The sequence below is a fragment of the Lycium ferocissimum genome, chromosome 7 (genome assembly GCF_029784015.1).
Source record: "Lycium ferocissimum isolate CSIRO_LF1 chromosome 7, AGI_CSIRO_Lferr_CH_V1, whole genome shotgun sequence".
NCBI classification, from domain to species: domain Eukaryota; kingdom Viridiplantae; phylum Streptophyta; class Magnoliopsida; order Solanales; family Solanaceae; genus Lycium; species Lycium ferocissimum.
Window position 1 is genome coordinate 20,522,992 of NC_081348.1, and position 17,122 is coordinate 20,540,113.

Consider the following 17,122-nt stretch of genomic DNA (forward strand, 5'->3'; position numbering starts at 1 on the left):
CCATTGTGTCCAATACAATAATACTTATGTTACACCAATGTGCAATGTACGTACTGTTACATACCCAATAAATCTAGTCGTGAAAACCTACAAATGCACACCCACCAAGAGACAGACACACATGCTATCTTTAGATCTTTGATGATTGCAATAGGACAATGATCCACTATTATTTTATTGTCATTATTTTAACATTCCATCATGTTAGTAGTCATCGCTTTGAGTCTTTAAAAACAAATATTCTAAGAGTTCAAAGTTCATCCAAAACTTATTTTCAAAACTTTACTGTGGCTTTTTCTCTATTCGAAGTTTATCACGAATTGAGTCTTAAAATTCGACCAGCTTTACTCTATAGGAAGATATCTTTAGTTGTGGTGTATTTGACCAGCTTTACTATATAGGCAAATGCCTTTATTAGTGGTGTATTCCAGTTTGTTCGTCTTTTGTTCAGTTTACATCTTGCCTACATTTATTATGAACAAAACCTTCTCTCGACTTGTGAACCATCAATGTCTCCCACACATGAATTATAATGTGGATTGTTTTCTTCGCTGAATGACTTGTCTGATTTTTATCCAAGTATTTCTGCGTCATTCAATTAGCTTGTAACGTGTGGCTACATAGCCACACATTTTTAGAAAAACGGAACAAAGGAACTTTCAAATAAAATCCAATATCTTTTGGACAGTTTGTGTCAGTAATTCACAGTTTACTTCTTTTGCTCTCTTTTTTGTTTCTTTTTCTAAAGGTATGACGTGTCACCTTGTGAGAGAAAAAGGTATTATAAGTTCGACTGTTGATCAATAACTTGATTAATATTGGCATTCGATATATGGTACTCCATTCACTTATCTGCTTGAGATTATGGAGTAAACCCAAAAGATATCAGCTTCGCAATGTGGTCACGGGTGCCAAAGTTATAAGACAGTTTGGTCTTCAGAGTTTGTTTTTTATTTGAATTTCAAAACCAGATAGCATTGAATTTACTTTAGAAGATTTTATTATTATTTTTTTTGGTAATTTATCATGTTTCAATTTGCCAGTTTCAAATTTACAAGCTAGTATTTCATGCCAAATCTTTTTAAAAAAATATTTCAACAAAGCCACTAGAACATTTTAGGCATTCAAAATTGTTAAGAATTACAAAAGAAAAACCATGTCAATCTACCAACACACACACACACACACACACACACACACAGATATATATATATAACTCTACCAAGACTTGGACATATGGGAGAAATTAACCCAGCATCGCTTCTGCTGAGATTCGAAATTGGTTTCAAGGTTGTCATTCCAGCTCTTCGACTGTTAGGCCACCCCCTTTGGGCAATCGAGTAAACAACTATAATTTGCTACTAAACATTTTTCAATGGTCAGCCCTCTGGTAGCTTAGAACAAAAAACGGAAGAGTAAGAATGCACAATTAACATCCCCACGTCAGGTTCCAACATAAAGTTCTCGTATAAAAGATGCGACTACCATAAATAGTTGAGTAGTTATTTATTTACCCTAAAAAGAATACCTGCAGAGAGACAGTTCCAATTGCACTCTCTGTATAACGCTGCAAACTCAAATCATTGGACAAAATGATAGTAATATTATTCTCTAACCCCTTGCACGCTCAGAGTGTACAGAAGGAAATCCTCGAGATCAATTGACAACATCAAGGACCAACTTGCGAGATTTGAGGACAGACCATCTCAAACGACGGTAGTAAGCTGCTTGGAGAAGTGCAAGCGATAAAACAAATATCCATTTGAAACCCATCTGTAAGAATTAAAATATGTCAGTCGGAAATACATATTATGGCACATAGTATGGGATGATCAACTGATAATAAGGATCCAACAGGGGTCAAAATGCACACAAATCTGCCACTCAGAATGTGGTAGTAAAACACTAAACTTGGTAATAAGTGGGATAACCTCAGCAAGTTAAATTCTTTCAGGCTTCAGCGGCATACAAAGCTAAATAAACACTCTTTTTGGAAGAACTTCAATTAAAAAAAAAAAAAATGGTGCCCACAAACTAATAAACAAAACAGGGATTGATGTAAATGCAGGAAGGGGAAGTTGTTGCAACTTACCAGCTTTCTCTCTTCCATTTCTGGCTCAGCAGCCCATGACAAGAATGAGACAACATCTTTTCCCATCTGTCCAGCGTAAGCATTATAACTTCCGCAGAAATGGTTCAAAACATAAAGCAGATGTACCGGGGGGGAAAGGAAAGATATATTACCTGTGCCTCCGTTGCAGGGGTGCCATCCTCATACTCAACAGCACCATCATTAAGCATTTTAGGCATTGCTATAGCTCCACCAGGGAAGTAAGGATTATAGTGAAGTCCTTCTCGAATCTATAATGAGAGTTGAGCAGCAAAATGAATTTTACTGAAATGAAGAATTATTGACAAGTTGGTATCAAAAGACAGACACAAAGCAGGGTCAACCGACTAAATTGGAATGTGATAGTACCAATATCTTTTTTTTGAGATGGTACCAATGTGACAGTACCAATATCTCCTAGCAACATCTTCAGATGCATTCTTTTATATATAACTATTTTAATATACTAGTTCCTCTATTCTAAACAAAAGAAAAACAGTCACAAAGCAAAAGTAGCTCGAGACAGGAATTACCGAGACACCAGCAGGAGGGTCGTGGTAGCCAGTTAGAAGAGCAAAAACATAGTTTTGACCATTATGACGAGCCTGAAAAGTGGAATACATCAGGCAATGCAGATCAAATGTTTGTCAAACCTCAGAAGACAATCAGTACCTTAGTAATTAGACTTAGATCAGGAGGATAGGCTCCTCCATTAGCAAACCTTGCAGCTGCTTCATTTGCGTAAGGCTGAGGGAAACGATCACTCAGCTTCCCAGGGCGAGTAAACATCTCACCTTCATCATTAGGCCCATCAACCACCTCAATTTCTGCTGCCATGGCCTTGGTCTCTTCCTCGGTGTATGCGACACCAACAAGATCACGATATGAAACTAGAGACATTGAGTGGCAAGATGCGCAAACTTGCTGGTAAACCTGGTGACCTCGCCGGATCCTGTATCAAAAAAAGAGGCACACAAGCTAAGTGGCTTTTGCATCTTATTTGAAACTTAGTGTAAAATAGCTCTGGAAAACCAAAAGATTCATATTCCTTCTCCAGACGGTAAGAGACTTGAAAAATAAGGCTACGCAGTATGAACACCAACTACACCTATACCTATCACGATACACGGGAAAATACTTGTAAGAACACAGGCTGAAATACTTTTGTCTGTGGACAAATATTTCCATATGATATTTAATAACTAAGAGAAGAACTTAATGAACCACACTACCGATAAAAAGAGAATATAGACTAAAAAACTTTAACAATCATGTAAAGCACATAAGTACTTACGAAGCATGGTCATAAGAACTGAGAATGCCTTCGTGAGGCCAGGGATAGCTGGGACACTCTAGTCCATGCTCTGCCTCATCAGAATATGCAATTGTTGCGAAACTAAGGAGCCCAGACACTCCAGCACCAAAGACTGCAAGTGCTCTAAAAGACTTCGAGCCAGCAGATCCAAGTCCATCCAGGCCATGCTTCAAAATAAACAATAGAAATAGTTTGATCAGCTGAAAATATTCCATGTGCTTTTACTTTTCCTTTGATCAGGCATTCCAAGTGCTTTTATAAGGCATCCAATGCAAATGTTAATGATTTACCAGACACCAACATAAGCAAAGAATTCTTCTAGGAAAGGAAAATCAAATGAAAATAAGGCTAGCTACTTTGAAATATTTTATCATCTCCTGAGCTAGACAGCAAGAGTTTCATCTCTTTGGTGGTGTTATATCATAAAAAAGCCTTTGTTTGTCTTCCATTTGCCACAGTAAGCAACCAACTTCAAACAGTGCATGGAATCAATATCCTCGTAGATGAGGAACTGCTCACATCAAAGATACTACGGCTGTCATCTAAGGCATAAAATATATATTGGCACAGAGACAAAAGCAAATTCAAGTATATGGCAGCTATTCTAGGGCACATCGCACTTTCTAATTGTTCAGCTTAACAATAGAAATGGGAATTGAGACATAGCATCTGAGGTTGCATTAATCGAGGATAAGTCAGAGGGAATTGTTCTATTTCCAAACTTCACCTTAGATTCTTATAAGAGATTTTCTTGAATGCATTTTTTCTCCTCATATGATTGAGAGATATGATGTTATATGGTAGTGAATGCTGGGTCACTAAAGTCCAGCATATCCACAAGATAGTGTTGCAGAGATAGGGATGCTAAGATGGATGTAAGGTCATACAAGATTAAAAAATGATCACATTCACCGGAAGGTGCAAGTAGCATGCATTAAGGATGAAATGCGAAAAAGTCGCTTGAGATGGTTTGGTCATGTCCTGCATTGACCTACATATGCACCAGTCTGGAGGTATGAAACTATGGTGAATGAATGTGTTAAAAGGTGACGGGGTAGACCTAAATTCACTTGGAATGAAGTTGTCGCAAAAGATCTACAGATCTTTGGTATCAATGCAAACTTAGCTAAATATAGGGCATAATGGAAGAAAAAGATTCACATAGGTGAATATGTACTAGTGAGAATAGGTTTTAGACTTGTTGTTACTCCCTCTGTCTCGATCCATGAAGGTGTTTGACCGCGTACGGAGTTTAAGAATGAAAGAAAGACTTATAAAGCTTGTGGTCCAAAATAAGCCATAGATACTTGTGTGGCTAGAAATCATCTCATTAAAAGTAACATGACAAGTTTAAAGTTAATCTGTTACTAAATATGGAACAATGTCATTATTTTTGAGGCTGACCTAAAAAGAAAAGAGTGACAAATAAATTGGGATTGAGGGAGTATTATTATCACTATTTATATATATTTAATTTTTTACTTTTATTTTATTTAGTATGATTATGATATGAATGAGCTTAAGGAAGAATTTGGGATTCACATAGCCGATCACAACTTGTTTGAGACTGAGGCATAGTTGTTGTTGTACATGATTGAGAGATATGAATAAATATGAAATAAGATAATCAAGTTTCTTCTATTTCATGTCGGGTATTGAATGCAGTCAAGAAGCTTCAGATCAGATGCTTCATATTGAAGCTTAAGAAGTGAGCAAGGCGATCAGACATAGATTGACTGAAACTACCTTGGAAATGCGGTAGTGGAGTAGCTGTCACAGTGGAAAAGGTTGACTACATAAACCTTGTTGGATATTGCTGACAGGTTCAGTAAAAACCCATGAATTGTGCTTTACCATTTTTGAAATGAAAGCCAGGGCTATTCAGTAGATATTGATACCGAAATGAAGTATCTCACCTCAAATACACTGACAATCTATTAGAGGGTTTTGCACTCTTTGGATTTCAAAATGGAAACTGAATTGTTTGTAGAATAATGGACAAAATGATCCCAACTGCCTAAGCAATTGACCTTATGTTCTATGAAAAGTAGTATTCTATTATTTTACTCAAAAAAAAAAAAAAAAGTAGTATTCTATTATATGACTGCCTGTCGTAGGTAAAGCAGCCAGCTCATTTTGACCTGGAATTAAGCCCTTGCGCATCATGATCATATGGTGAATTCATATGCTAAAAGGAAAAGGGAGAGAGAATGAAGGAAAACAATGCCAAAACTCCTCTAGAACAATCTTGGAAGGTAACTTATTCCTGTCCAAAGTTTTATATGAACACTTGCGAGCACCTCTATCACAGAATCAGGCCTAAATAGTAAAAAGAAACTATTGAAGGAAAAGTTCCTCTGCACAAACTCATAGATTGTTCAGTATCCTCCTAAATTGGAAATAAAACGCCGTCATATTAACAAGGTTAGAAAAGCATGATGGATGGTATAAGCTACACAATACCACCTTGTCAAAAAAGGGAAACGATCAACATAAACACTTCTCTCCTATCTTTGGCACGAAGCATTTAGTTCTTATCAATTGTGAAGCATTAACAATTTCAATCACGACGAAGGAGCTATTGTACTGTATGTAGCATTAATTAGGTACAGTTGTCTAAATTCAAATATCAATATGGTGGCAGTCTGCAGATAGAACTAATTGGAGCCAATTCTATTCCTCCTATGAACCTGCTTCATGCTGAAGCTATTTTGTACTTCTTCCATTTCATTTTTTATAGCAATCTTTCCATTTTCTGATGCCACAAAATGGAAACATTCCATATATATTCAATTTAACAACGTCCAATTACTCAAACTCTAACGAGACGTTTTAGCGATCAAATGAACTTTTCAACTATCACTAAATATCCCCTTCCACTATCACCAATGTAATATAAAAGTCAAATTTACTTTTTAACTCCGTATCCAGTCAAACGTTGTCACATGAAACAGGACAGAGAAGATATCAAATAATATCTAATTTTTAAGCAAAATAGCATGAGATCACCCAAAGCTTCAAATCAGAAAACAGAGTTTTGTAGTTCATCAATAGAACATATCCACAACAAATTTGCTCTTGCAAATAACAATATCCTATAAATTGATACCTGAAGTGCATCATTTCCACTGGAAAACTTCGATTCATTCCTCTGGGCAGCTGTTTTCGTAATAAACCGATTGATTCTCCCAAATCCTGAATTTATTAAAAAAGAAGAAAGTTTCTAATTTCACACAGGAAAACAAATGATTATGATATCGTAATAGATGCTGAACTGAATTGTTTGTCAAATCCTATTCTGATCTTCTTCCCTAAACCTGTAAAAGGTGACAAGATTTAGCTCATTATTTCATTAGCATCAATGAAATCCAAATCGAGATTAGGATTTATAGAAAATAATATTACTCATGATTTCACAGAGAGTACGTTGTGCAGAAGAATTAACGTATGCTATGACTGTACTGTTGGAGATGATTTTGTTCAAAAGGATGATTTCTGGAGAGAGAATGAAGGGTCAGAAATCCATCCGGTCTTCAAGTCGGGCCGCCTGATTTCGGGTCAAATTCGGGGTTGCTATTGCCTCGCCCGGTAGTTCAATGGAGTATATGCTGTTATTCGTAATTTCGTGTTTAATTTTATTAATTAAAAAAAAGTTAAATATGTTACGAATCAAACAACAACAACAACAGCATTTAGTTCTTATCAATTGTGAAGTCCATATGATGGTAGAATATTCAATCACAACGAAGAAGATGTTGTACTGTATGTACTATGTAGCATTAATGAGGTACAGTTAAACTAAAAGGATAACGATATTGAAATATGTAGACAAGATTTTTAGAGAGAAGATAGAGCTTTTTCTTATTCTTTCCACGTATGAACCTGCTTCATGCGGAAGCTATTTTGTACTTCTTCCATTTCATTTTTTATAGCAATCTTTCCATTTTCTGATGCCACAAAATGGAAACACAATATATATTCAATTACACTCTCCAATTACTCAAACTCTAACGAGACGTTTTAGCGATCAAATTAACTTTTCAACTATCACTAAATATCCCCTTCCACTATCACCAATGTAATATAAAAGTCAAATTTATTTTTTTATTTAATTTATTTTTATTTCAAATTGTCTATTATTTTAACAGAGAAGATTTTTAATTAATTTTGATTTCTATTATTTTAATTTCTTTTTTATTTTTACTTTTTAATTATTTTTATTTTCAGAAATGTAACAGATGTTATTTATTTTTCATCTTAGAACTCATCCACAACAAATTTGCTCCTGCATATAGCAATATCCTATTTTTTATTTTATGCATCATTTCCACTGGAAAACTTCGATTTATTATTCTAATGTTTGAAACTAAACCGATTGATTGGAAAGAATCCTGAATCATTAACAAAAAAGAAGAAAGTTTCTAATTTCACACAGGAAAACAAGTGATTATGATATCGCAATAGATGCTGAGAGTTGAAGCTGATACCGTCAAATCCTATTCTGATCTTCTTATGTAATGTGGAAATTTGACATAAGATTTGCTATTATTTTTCATTTTGAATTTTGAATTTAGGTTATATTTCCAATTTTAGTTATTTGATTTCACAGATTGCGTTGTTTAGAACGTTACCTTTGATGGATTTTTGTTCAAACATTTGAATAATGTTATGGCATTATACTTTATGAGATTTTTTTTTGTCAAACATCCAATCCGGTCTTCTCACAAAAAAAGTCTTGATTTAAGTTTTATAATTAATTAAAATTAAATATTAATTTGAAAAAATATATATCAATTATTATTTACAATATTAGTTACAAATATCGATTTTAATTAATATATTTTCAAGAAACAATGTTAAATTTAATATCATTTATAAAGGCAATATTTTTTAAATATTAATTTTAAATTTTTTATAATTAAATTTTATTTTTAAATTAAACCGATACGTGATATTATCCCTACTTTCGTGCAACCAAAGATTATGCTTGATAAATTACACCGTAAATTATGACAAACTAAAAGAATAATTGACTACTTGTAAACATGTAGTAATAAGATTTGTAGAGAGAAGATAGAGCAATTCCAATTACTTAGGTTCTTTCCAAACAGGCCCTAAATGTTCTTCCAAGTATAAAATGTATTTCATATCATATCTCATGCCTTCTTTTTTTTTTTTTTTTTTTTTTTTTTTTAAATATTTTTTATAATTGCAAGTCATTGGAGTAGACTTAATAGACTAACATTTTTATGTAGTTTTCTAAAGATGCAGATTTTATTGAGAAATTGAAATAGATAAATTAATATGTGGACCACATTGAAAATGAAATATTTTATACATTGGATTCATTATTCTATGTAATTTTTTAAAGCTCGGTTGTTTCTTACATTCCTGATATTTTTAAGAAGTGATTCAAGCCATCATTAATTAGATAATTATTAGATTACTTGGAAGGCTACTTAGAATTCTGAATATACATAGTCTACCATTTGTTAATGTCCTTATTAAGATTATCATATTACTTAGAAGGATACTGAGATTTATATTACATCCTTAAATGGCTGGAGTAATCAACATTTGACGTTGTTTCATTTTACATTGTCAATGTATATAAATGGACTAATTCTCCTAGAGTTGTATTAATTTGTTGTTAATAACTATTCGATCGGTGGTGATGCATATGGAAGACTGGTTATCTTTTCGTATATTTTGGTTCATTTTCTTAATTGCACAGAAAGCGGTGATTAGTCTCTGTTGGAGACCAATGAAAATCCAAAATCATTTCTCGAAGTAGGGGATTAGCGGTCCAAATACCATTTTTTGTTGGGCAATCTTAAAGAGATTGCTAGTTTCAAACCTTCATCTCAGCATTTCCCTTTACCTTCTACCATCACTAGAAGAAAATCTATGGGACTTACTAATTACTATCAATTTTCTTTTCAGCTCACACATGATAGGTATATGCTTAATTTTACGATACTTACATTCTACTTAATTTCGTTTATCAGTATTTGGATCTGATTGAATACGCTAAGTACGCGTAAGGGTACATTTAATTGCATAACTAATTAATTTGTTTTCACAAGTTAAATTATACGGATGATGTAAAAATTCTTCATAGTGTCGTGTATATATATATAACTTAAATCCAACTGCATCATTTATATTAGCATCTCTAAAGGAACTATTTTCTGTTTACACGCTAGCTAATGTCTTGCGCTTGTCACATTATAAGCTGTAAGCGGAGTTTAGTTATATGCACCACCAATTTGTAAGATATTTTACATAAGCAAGTCCTTCACGAGGTAATTACTTTAATAAGCATTGATCGGAGACATAGCCTAAAATATATATGATAAGTGATCCTGCAAGATTTGCTCGAGGCATTGCTCAAGCAGCAAAGAGCCCCATGGTATTTATGCCTTTCGGCTTAGGCGCTCGTCACTCCACTGGACAAAATACCCATGATGTTGATGCGCTTCTCCTTTGAGCTTGCTCCAACTTACAAACATGCTCCTACTATTCGTATGTTCCTAACTCCACAATATGGAGCTCCAATCATCTTCCATAAATTGTAGATTCTATTCATGATATAGCATTGCGGATGATATGAGTTGAATTTTAATGAAATAGTGAAGATTTATACAGTCGACTTCAACTTATTTGGGATTGAAACATAATTATTTTTATTGTTTATTCATATAACACATGGTATCTTCTTGCTAATACATCTACCGTATTCCATATTACAGGTCTTTTGTTTTCAATGTAATCCCCTTTGTTCTTCCACCAACACTAGAACTACCAGTAAGATTTTTTATTATTATAAGAATTTTCACCTGCAACTAGCAACAGCTATCCTACGTACTGTTCCTATAGTTACAAATATAATATGTGTCAGAGATCCAATAGGTCATGTAATATTTTTAACACATTATATTGACAATTGTTGTTTTATTCATTAATGGCAAGTATTTTCTTTATTATCATATATGTTTTGCTGTGTTTGATAAATTTTGACGATGGCCCTTGATTAAATTTGTGAGACTTGTTATCTTTATAACAATGAGAATTGTATTAATAGGTCTGTTAAAATTGATCTAAACATATTGAGCTTAGTCGTTGAATTATTAAGAAAAGTATATTCTTAATCCGGTTATTATCAATTAAGACCAATAAAAATGTATTGATATCTATTACAGATGGCGATTAGCAGATCTCATTTCCAGAATTATGGAGAGATGGTCAAATAGAAACGATCTAATTGAGAATTTCTAATGACGAATTAGTATTATGTTAAGCAGTTCAGAGGACATTTTGTGGAAAAAAGTTATGGACGTAAAATATTTTCTTTGACCTGAGATTGTCAGAGTAATCAACAAGTTATATGATACTTTGATTTCGGGCACGCCAAATACTCTAGGGCTGTAGTTGAATGGAGATTGTGTATGACTGCATATGATGTTTTTGGAATTAATGATTGATCAAATTGAATCCATTAAAAAACTGGCAATGAAATTTGAACTATATTGTCATATATAAATTATAATATAAAGACAGAATATAGACCTTGACTAGTGTATTTTAAATGAATGAAGAAGTGAATTTCTTAAATCATTTGCCTTTGCTGTCAAATGTAATGATATGAAAATATAGTTGGTAACCTATTGAAATTAAACAATACCCTGAAGTTAATCTAGAGTTGCAGTGAACAATGTAAAAATATGTAGTACTGTAGTATTATTTTTCTAACGGAAAAGGGCAAAATATACCCCCGCACTATCGGAAAAAGGGTCAAATATACCCCTCGTTATACTTTGGGTTCAAATATATCCCTATTGTTATACTGTTGGCTCAAATATACCCTTCTTCCGTTAAAGTTGTCCAAGTTGGACATTCAATCCTACATGGCATTATCATTTAATGAGGTGGATGCCACGTGGCATGCCACCTCAGCACCCCAACCCATTTTACCCCTCCCCTCTATTTATTCTTCCACCATTAAAATTTTCTTCCCCCACCACCATTGCCACCATTATTACCGACTAAAAGTAGTAAGTCAATAAATACCAAACACCCAACCAGTACACACTATCTAGTCCATTACCGATATAATACACTGCCCAAAAATCCATCAATTGAACGTAGCAAGTAGAAAACGAAATGGAGAAGGGCCGAAGGGGAGTGATGGGTTTGTGAGAGCTGATCAAATTGATTTGAAGAGCTTTGGATGAACAACAGGAGAGACACCTTAACAGAGCATGGACTATGGGAAAGAGCAGCAATAAGAAGAAACCGTTGGATGATTCGTGCATTAACTACTCTACCGCTACGACGGGTAGCCACATCCGTCACCGCTCTGCCGCGTCCTCCTCTCTATCTAATTCCTCGTCACAAACCGGCAAAGACACGGCGGGAATTGACCATTCCAAACTCATTTAAGTTGTTTACTTGCGAGCGATTCTTGGAAAGAAAATTAACATTCCGGCGAAAATATGGTGGTAGATTCACCGTCATCGGAAATGTGGCTGGAGATTCCACTTCGGAGAGAGGTAGTCGACAATGGTGGTGGGGAATAAAATTTGAGGGGAGGTGTAAATGGGTTAGGGTGCTGAGGTGGCATGCCACCTCATTAAATGACAATGTCACATAGAATTGAATGTCTAATTTGGACAACTTTAACGGATGAGGAGTATATTTGAATCAATAGTATAATAGTAGGGGTATATTTAGACCTAAAGTATAACAAGAGGTATATTTGGTCTTTTTCCGAAAGTACAGCGGTATATTTGGCCCTTTTTCGTTTTTCTAATGAGTATTCGAAAATGTTACAAGATGAAAAAGAAAGTAGCATATAATGTTAGGGCTGAAGAATACTTTCTTTTCTATTTTTGCTAGGAATCCTATAAAAAATATTTACTCGCAACTAACAAGTTTTTGACATGCATCTATTCAATAAGGTTTATAACTTAATAAATATATGATCATGATAAAATACTAGAAATAGATATTCTTATCTTAGTTTATGCTAACTCACTAGGAATTGCTATGTCTAGTTCTTTTCAGAATGCCATAGTAGTTGAAGTTAAACTATTTAAAACATTTCGACCCAAAAAAAGCTATACTTAAAACATGCAAATCAGAATTGTGTAATGGTTAGTTATTAAAATTAGAAATTGAGCAGAGCAGGTATCCACACTCGTGAGAAATAATCGCACGAGCGAGTCAACCCTTGGGCTTCGGGCCTTACGCTCTCTCATTTCATTCCATTCCTCCACTCCCAAAATCCTTGTAAAAAAGCATAACATAACAACCGGAAAGAAAAAAGCACAGAGTGATAAAGCAACTATTGATCTCATCCCAAACAGGGCCGCACCTGAGATCATATCGAAACCCTCTCTTGAAGAAAAATCATGTGGAGAAGACTTTCTTCCCAGCTTCGGACTTTAAGCCCAATCCGATCCAATCGGCTTTCCGCCGCCGCCACCTCCTTATCTTCTTCTCCATCGCCGTCGCCGGCGGCTTTCCGGCCTACGGTTCCTTTCTTCTCTCGCCACTTCAGTACTGCTTCTGGTAACGCTAATTTCATCAGATCTTACGCATTTACCCACACACACACACACACACACACATATATATAATATATAGTCTGTTCCAAAATACTTATCAGTTTTTTTTGCTTCTCGAAAATCAGTTTTACTAATCTTCGGAGCTAAATTAGATTAGATTTACTCCGTATTTCAAATTTAAAATTTAAAATATATATACTCCTTCCTTCCTAAATACTTGTTGCATTTTGCTTCTCGAGAATCAATTTGACTAATCTTGGGAGCTAGATTAGATTAGATTAACTCGGTATTTTAAAGTTAAAATTTAGATATAAAACTATACGAGACATACTGGAATTCTTCCCATATTAGTACGGTGAAAATATACATGTCAAAATGTTGGTCAAAGTTCATGTAGTTTGACTCTTAATAAGCGAAACATGACAAGTATTTTGGAAAAGAGGGAGTGTGTATGTGTGTTCTCAAAAAGCGAAACATGACGAGTATTTTGTGAAAGAGGGAGTATATGTGTGTGTGTGTGTGTGTTTATTTAAATTTATATATAAGCATGTATGTATATTTGGTTTGTTTTTGTTGTGAATGGACTGTGACGAGAACTGAAATGTTGTTGTGTGGAACAGAGAGTGTTGTTAAGAAAGTTGAGGATGTAATGCCAATTGCGACTGGTCATGAGCGCGAAGAGCTTGAAGCTGAGCTGCAAGTGAGTTAGCTTCATTCGTTAAGATTTTGATGTTATATATTTTGTTTGTGGTTGTACTAATTCAAATAGATTTATTTAGGCATAATTGTGACTATAACTGATTAAGATATGTGTATTCGTTTCTTGCTTAGGGAAAGGGACTTCTCGACATTAACTTTCCTGAAGGTCCTTTTGGCACAAAGGTCAGTGTGGATACTAGTTTCGTATATAAATTAGCAAACAGCAGGTTATTACCTTTTTTTTTTTTTTGTTAAATTTGTTGTCACATAATGAAGTTGTTTTATCTTATCTGATGTATATTGTTGTATTAGATAGAGTCAGTAGTTTGCATTTGTAGTGATGCTTAGCTCTTCCTATCATGGATAATGTGCATTACTCAAGAATAGGTATTGTTGGAGGTAGCTGTTCTTAGGCATTTGACTGACTTTCTCAATAAATACTTAGTATTATGTATGAGTGCAAATTCTATTAGGTCACATTGAGTTAAACTAAACAGAAGTTTCTTCCGCCATCAAGTATTTATTTTGTAGGATATGTTTAATAGTTAATACAAGTGTCTGAAAGAAAATGCACATGTTCGCCTTCGAAATCCCAATTACTGTTCCTTCATATATATCTAGTTCTGAATATTTTCATAAAGCCACTGCGACTTTCTTAAGTGAAGTAATAGGCCGCACATAGGTGCTGCTTTCCCTCTTTCATCACTGGAACATGTCATGGTACAGCATTTGATCTGTTATAGTTAGTAAGACCTGGATGACTGTTTCGAAATTCCACAGCGAACATGATGCTTGTTTCCTTTAAGGAGGGGAGGGGCATTGGAGCTAGTTTATATACTTCCCTTATGTTGTTTTTTTTCACGAGTGAAATTAAATAGATGAGCTTCACCTCCCCTCTTATGTGCAATTTTGGAAGGGTCAGAAAAGAGTGAGGACTGTCAATTCTCTGTACTTTCACTTTCTAACCAAATGGGGGAATATAATCTTGTCTCACTTTCTCTCCTTCCTATTCTTGCTTCAAGAGCTTAATCATATTTATTATGAACATAATAAGAATAAATCTCTTTAATTGAAGTGCAATGTTACTTACTTCTTCTTCATATATGTGTATTTCTGCGGAATATGGAGTAGTCAATGCTATCTCCTTGTACGAATCATGTTCAATGCTAGCTGTTAGATGACATGTGAGCTCTAATGGCTAGTATTCTTATTGCTCAAATGGTGCCCCTAGTTCTTCACGTGCTTATGTTCATTTCCTGATGCTCGTTCACATTCTATGAAGCTGGAGCGCAAAATCTTTTGAATTTCTGCAATTACCGTGTATATGGAAACAAAAAGTGATCATTTTGTATGGCATCTTCTGGTCTACACTTGTACATGGAAATAAACTATGGTCTGCTTAGATGGGTTGTAACTTGTAAGCAATGCAGTTCTTGCACCAACAAAAAGACATGTAAATGTGCGAATAACACAATTAACTCACATGCATGCATGTATATTTGGGCAGCATAACAGTTTCTCTGGTGTGAGTAGCTGAAATCACTACAGATTCTCGGAGTATTGTTACAAGAAACTTCATTTTGCCTGAGTATGGTTACATGGACTAGATCTTTCAGGATTCACTAGAAATGCTGATACCATACTGGAGACTTTAGAACTTCTGCAATTGTACATGAGGCTCTAATTGTCAGCCAAATCTACCTTTTCTTCTTTTTTTTGCTCTCTAATCTCCACTCCTTTAACGTTCTGTAATTTTGATTTTGTAAATACACAGCAGTTTTGACATCAACGAAATACCATTTACCCTTTCTAAAATCACAAGAAACTTGTCAAACTTTGAACATATTCATGTCAAGCTCATACCTGAATCCAATTCTCTCAGCATGTAGGTCTCCAATGTCCAATCTGTTGTGACTAAAAACGTTCCTTTGATTTTTTCTGTTTTTCACAATTTAACACACTCAAATGTAATTGTTGTATTACCGTCAGTGATGAAATCTGCTAATGCATACATTGTGTGCTTATGAGTCTTCAGACATATTTAATTTGGATGTGGACTGCTGCTTCTTCTTATGTATGGTTTAGGATAAAGAATTATTTATCAACGAAAAACAAAGGACTATGTGTGAAGAGATTGTTTAGATTGATAGCTACTAAAATTATTAGTTATCTTTCCAATTAGATGTGTGGGAACATGATCAAATATTTGAATATGTTTTAAATGTAGGAAGCACCAGCTGTTGTCAAATCCTACTATGACAAAAGAATTGTAGGATGTCCAGGAGGTGAAGGCGGTAAGTCTCCCTTACAGATTCAGATAAAAAATGTCTCTGTTACAGATTTTTTCCTTTAGCCAGTTCACTTAATCTTCTAAGTTGTTTTCTAATTTAACAGAAGATGAGCATGATGTTGTTTGGTTCTGGCTAGAGAAGGGCAAGCCACATGAATGCCCAGTATGCACACAGTATTTTGTGGTAAGTACGGAATTTCTGTATTCTTGGGCCATATTATCAAGTTCTAGGCTGTATGGGAATTGGTAGAGATGTGAGTTCATAGTCCTGCAGCACTGCTTAATCAGGGGGAATTTTTGATTCCTTGCAGCAATAGGGTGACATTTTCCGTCGTCTTCTTTTTTTTCCTTCAATTTTTGAGAGCAGGGGAGGAGGGGAAAGGGAGTAAGGAATCTGAGATGTAAATGATCTAGTTCTAGGCTTCTAGCCATCAATTGTTCACGTATGGTGGTGTTACCCACAAGGACCTTAATTTCTTAAGCTAGTACTTACAGTGAAGCTCATACTGGCAATGATTTTAATTCTATGCAGTTGGAGGTGGTTGGCCCTGGAGGACCTCCTGATGGACATGGCGATGATGATCATCATCACTGATAGCGTTTGCAACTTTTCTGCCGGAATAAATCTGGTTGAGATGATGAGAGATTTACTTGCTCTACAAACTCAGGATTAAAAAGTTCTGTGGTTTCATCTGCTTTTAGTGGATCAGTTGTTCTTACGGCTGCTGTGGCGGCAGTGAAGTTGAATAGTTTTGCTTTTAGATTTTAATGTTAAGACGTGTCATGGTCTATTGGAATTTGGAATTACAAACCCAGTTTCTCCAAATGCAGAGCTCAATAATCGATATCCACATATTGGATTTTTTGGTACCCAAAAAAAACATATTGGATCTTTTTGCAAGTGTTTATTTTTGTTTCGTTGAAGTGGTCATGTTGACAGAACTTGGACATGAACCAAATAATGTTTTGTCATTACCCCTCACCCAGACATATGTTTTGTCATTACCCCACACCCAGACATACTTTCATAGCACTTCCTTTATAAATAGGTAAATTGACAGCATGTGAAATTTGCCGTGAAAGGTGATGTGAAATTGAGGAGTCACCATAGCTGGGCTACTGAATTCTTTTGGGGCGTG

The 17,122-nt window shown here is 34.8% G+C and overlaps 2 protein-coding genes across 2 annotated transcripts; one reads left to right on the forward strand and one right to left on the reverse strand.

Annotated features, from left to right (window-relative positions):
• Positions 1–1,443: 1,443 nt before the first annotated feature.
• Positions 1,444–7,012, reverse strand: LOC132063704 (cytochrome c1-1, heme protein, mitochondrial). Its single transcript, XM_059456385.1, has 9 exons — positions 6,831–7,012; positions 6,711–6,742; positions 6,535–6,621; positions 3,405–3,592; positions 2,783–3,062; positions 2,644–2,715; positions 2,245–2,361; positions 2,093–2,158; positions 1,444–1,773 (listed from the first exon to the last, which is right to left on the reverse strand). Exons 1-9 carry the CDS (start codon positions 6,832–6,834, stop codon positions 1,657–1,659), a joined length of 963 nt encoding a protein of 320 aa, XP_059312368.1. The 5' UTR covers positions 6,835–7,012; the 3' UTR covers positions 1,444–1,656.
• A 5,528-nt stretch (positions 7,013–12,540) lies between these two features.
• LOC132063705 (putative cytochrome c oxidase subunit 5b-like) lies at positions 12,541–16,809 on the forward strand. Its single transcript, XM_059456386.1, has 6 exons — positions 12,541–12,998; positions 13,615–13,694; positions 13,826–13,876; positions 15,921–15,987; positions 16,088–16,167; positions 16,516–16,809. Exons 1-6 carry the CDS (start codon positions 12,839–12,841, stop codon positions 16,576–16,578), a joined length of 501 nt encoding a protein of 166 aa, XP_059312369.1. The 5' UTR covers positions 12,541–12,838; the 3' UTR covers positions 16,579–16,809.
• The last annotated feature ends 313 nt before the right edge of the window (positions 16,810–17,122 follow it).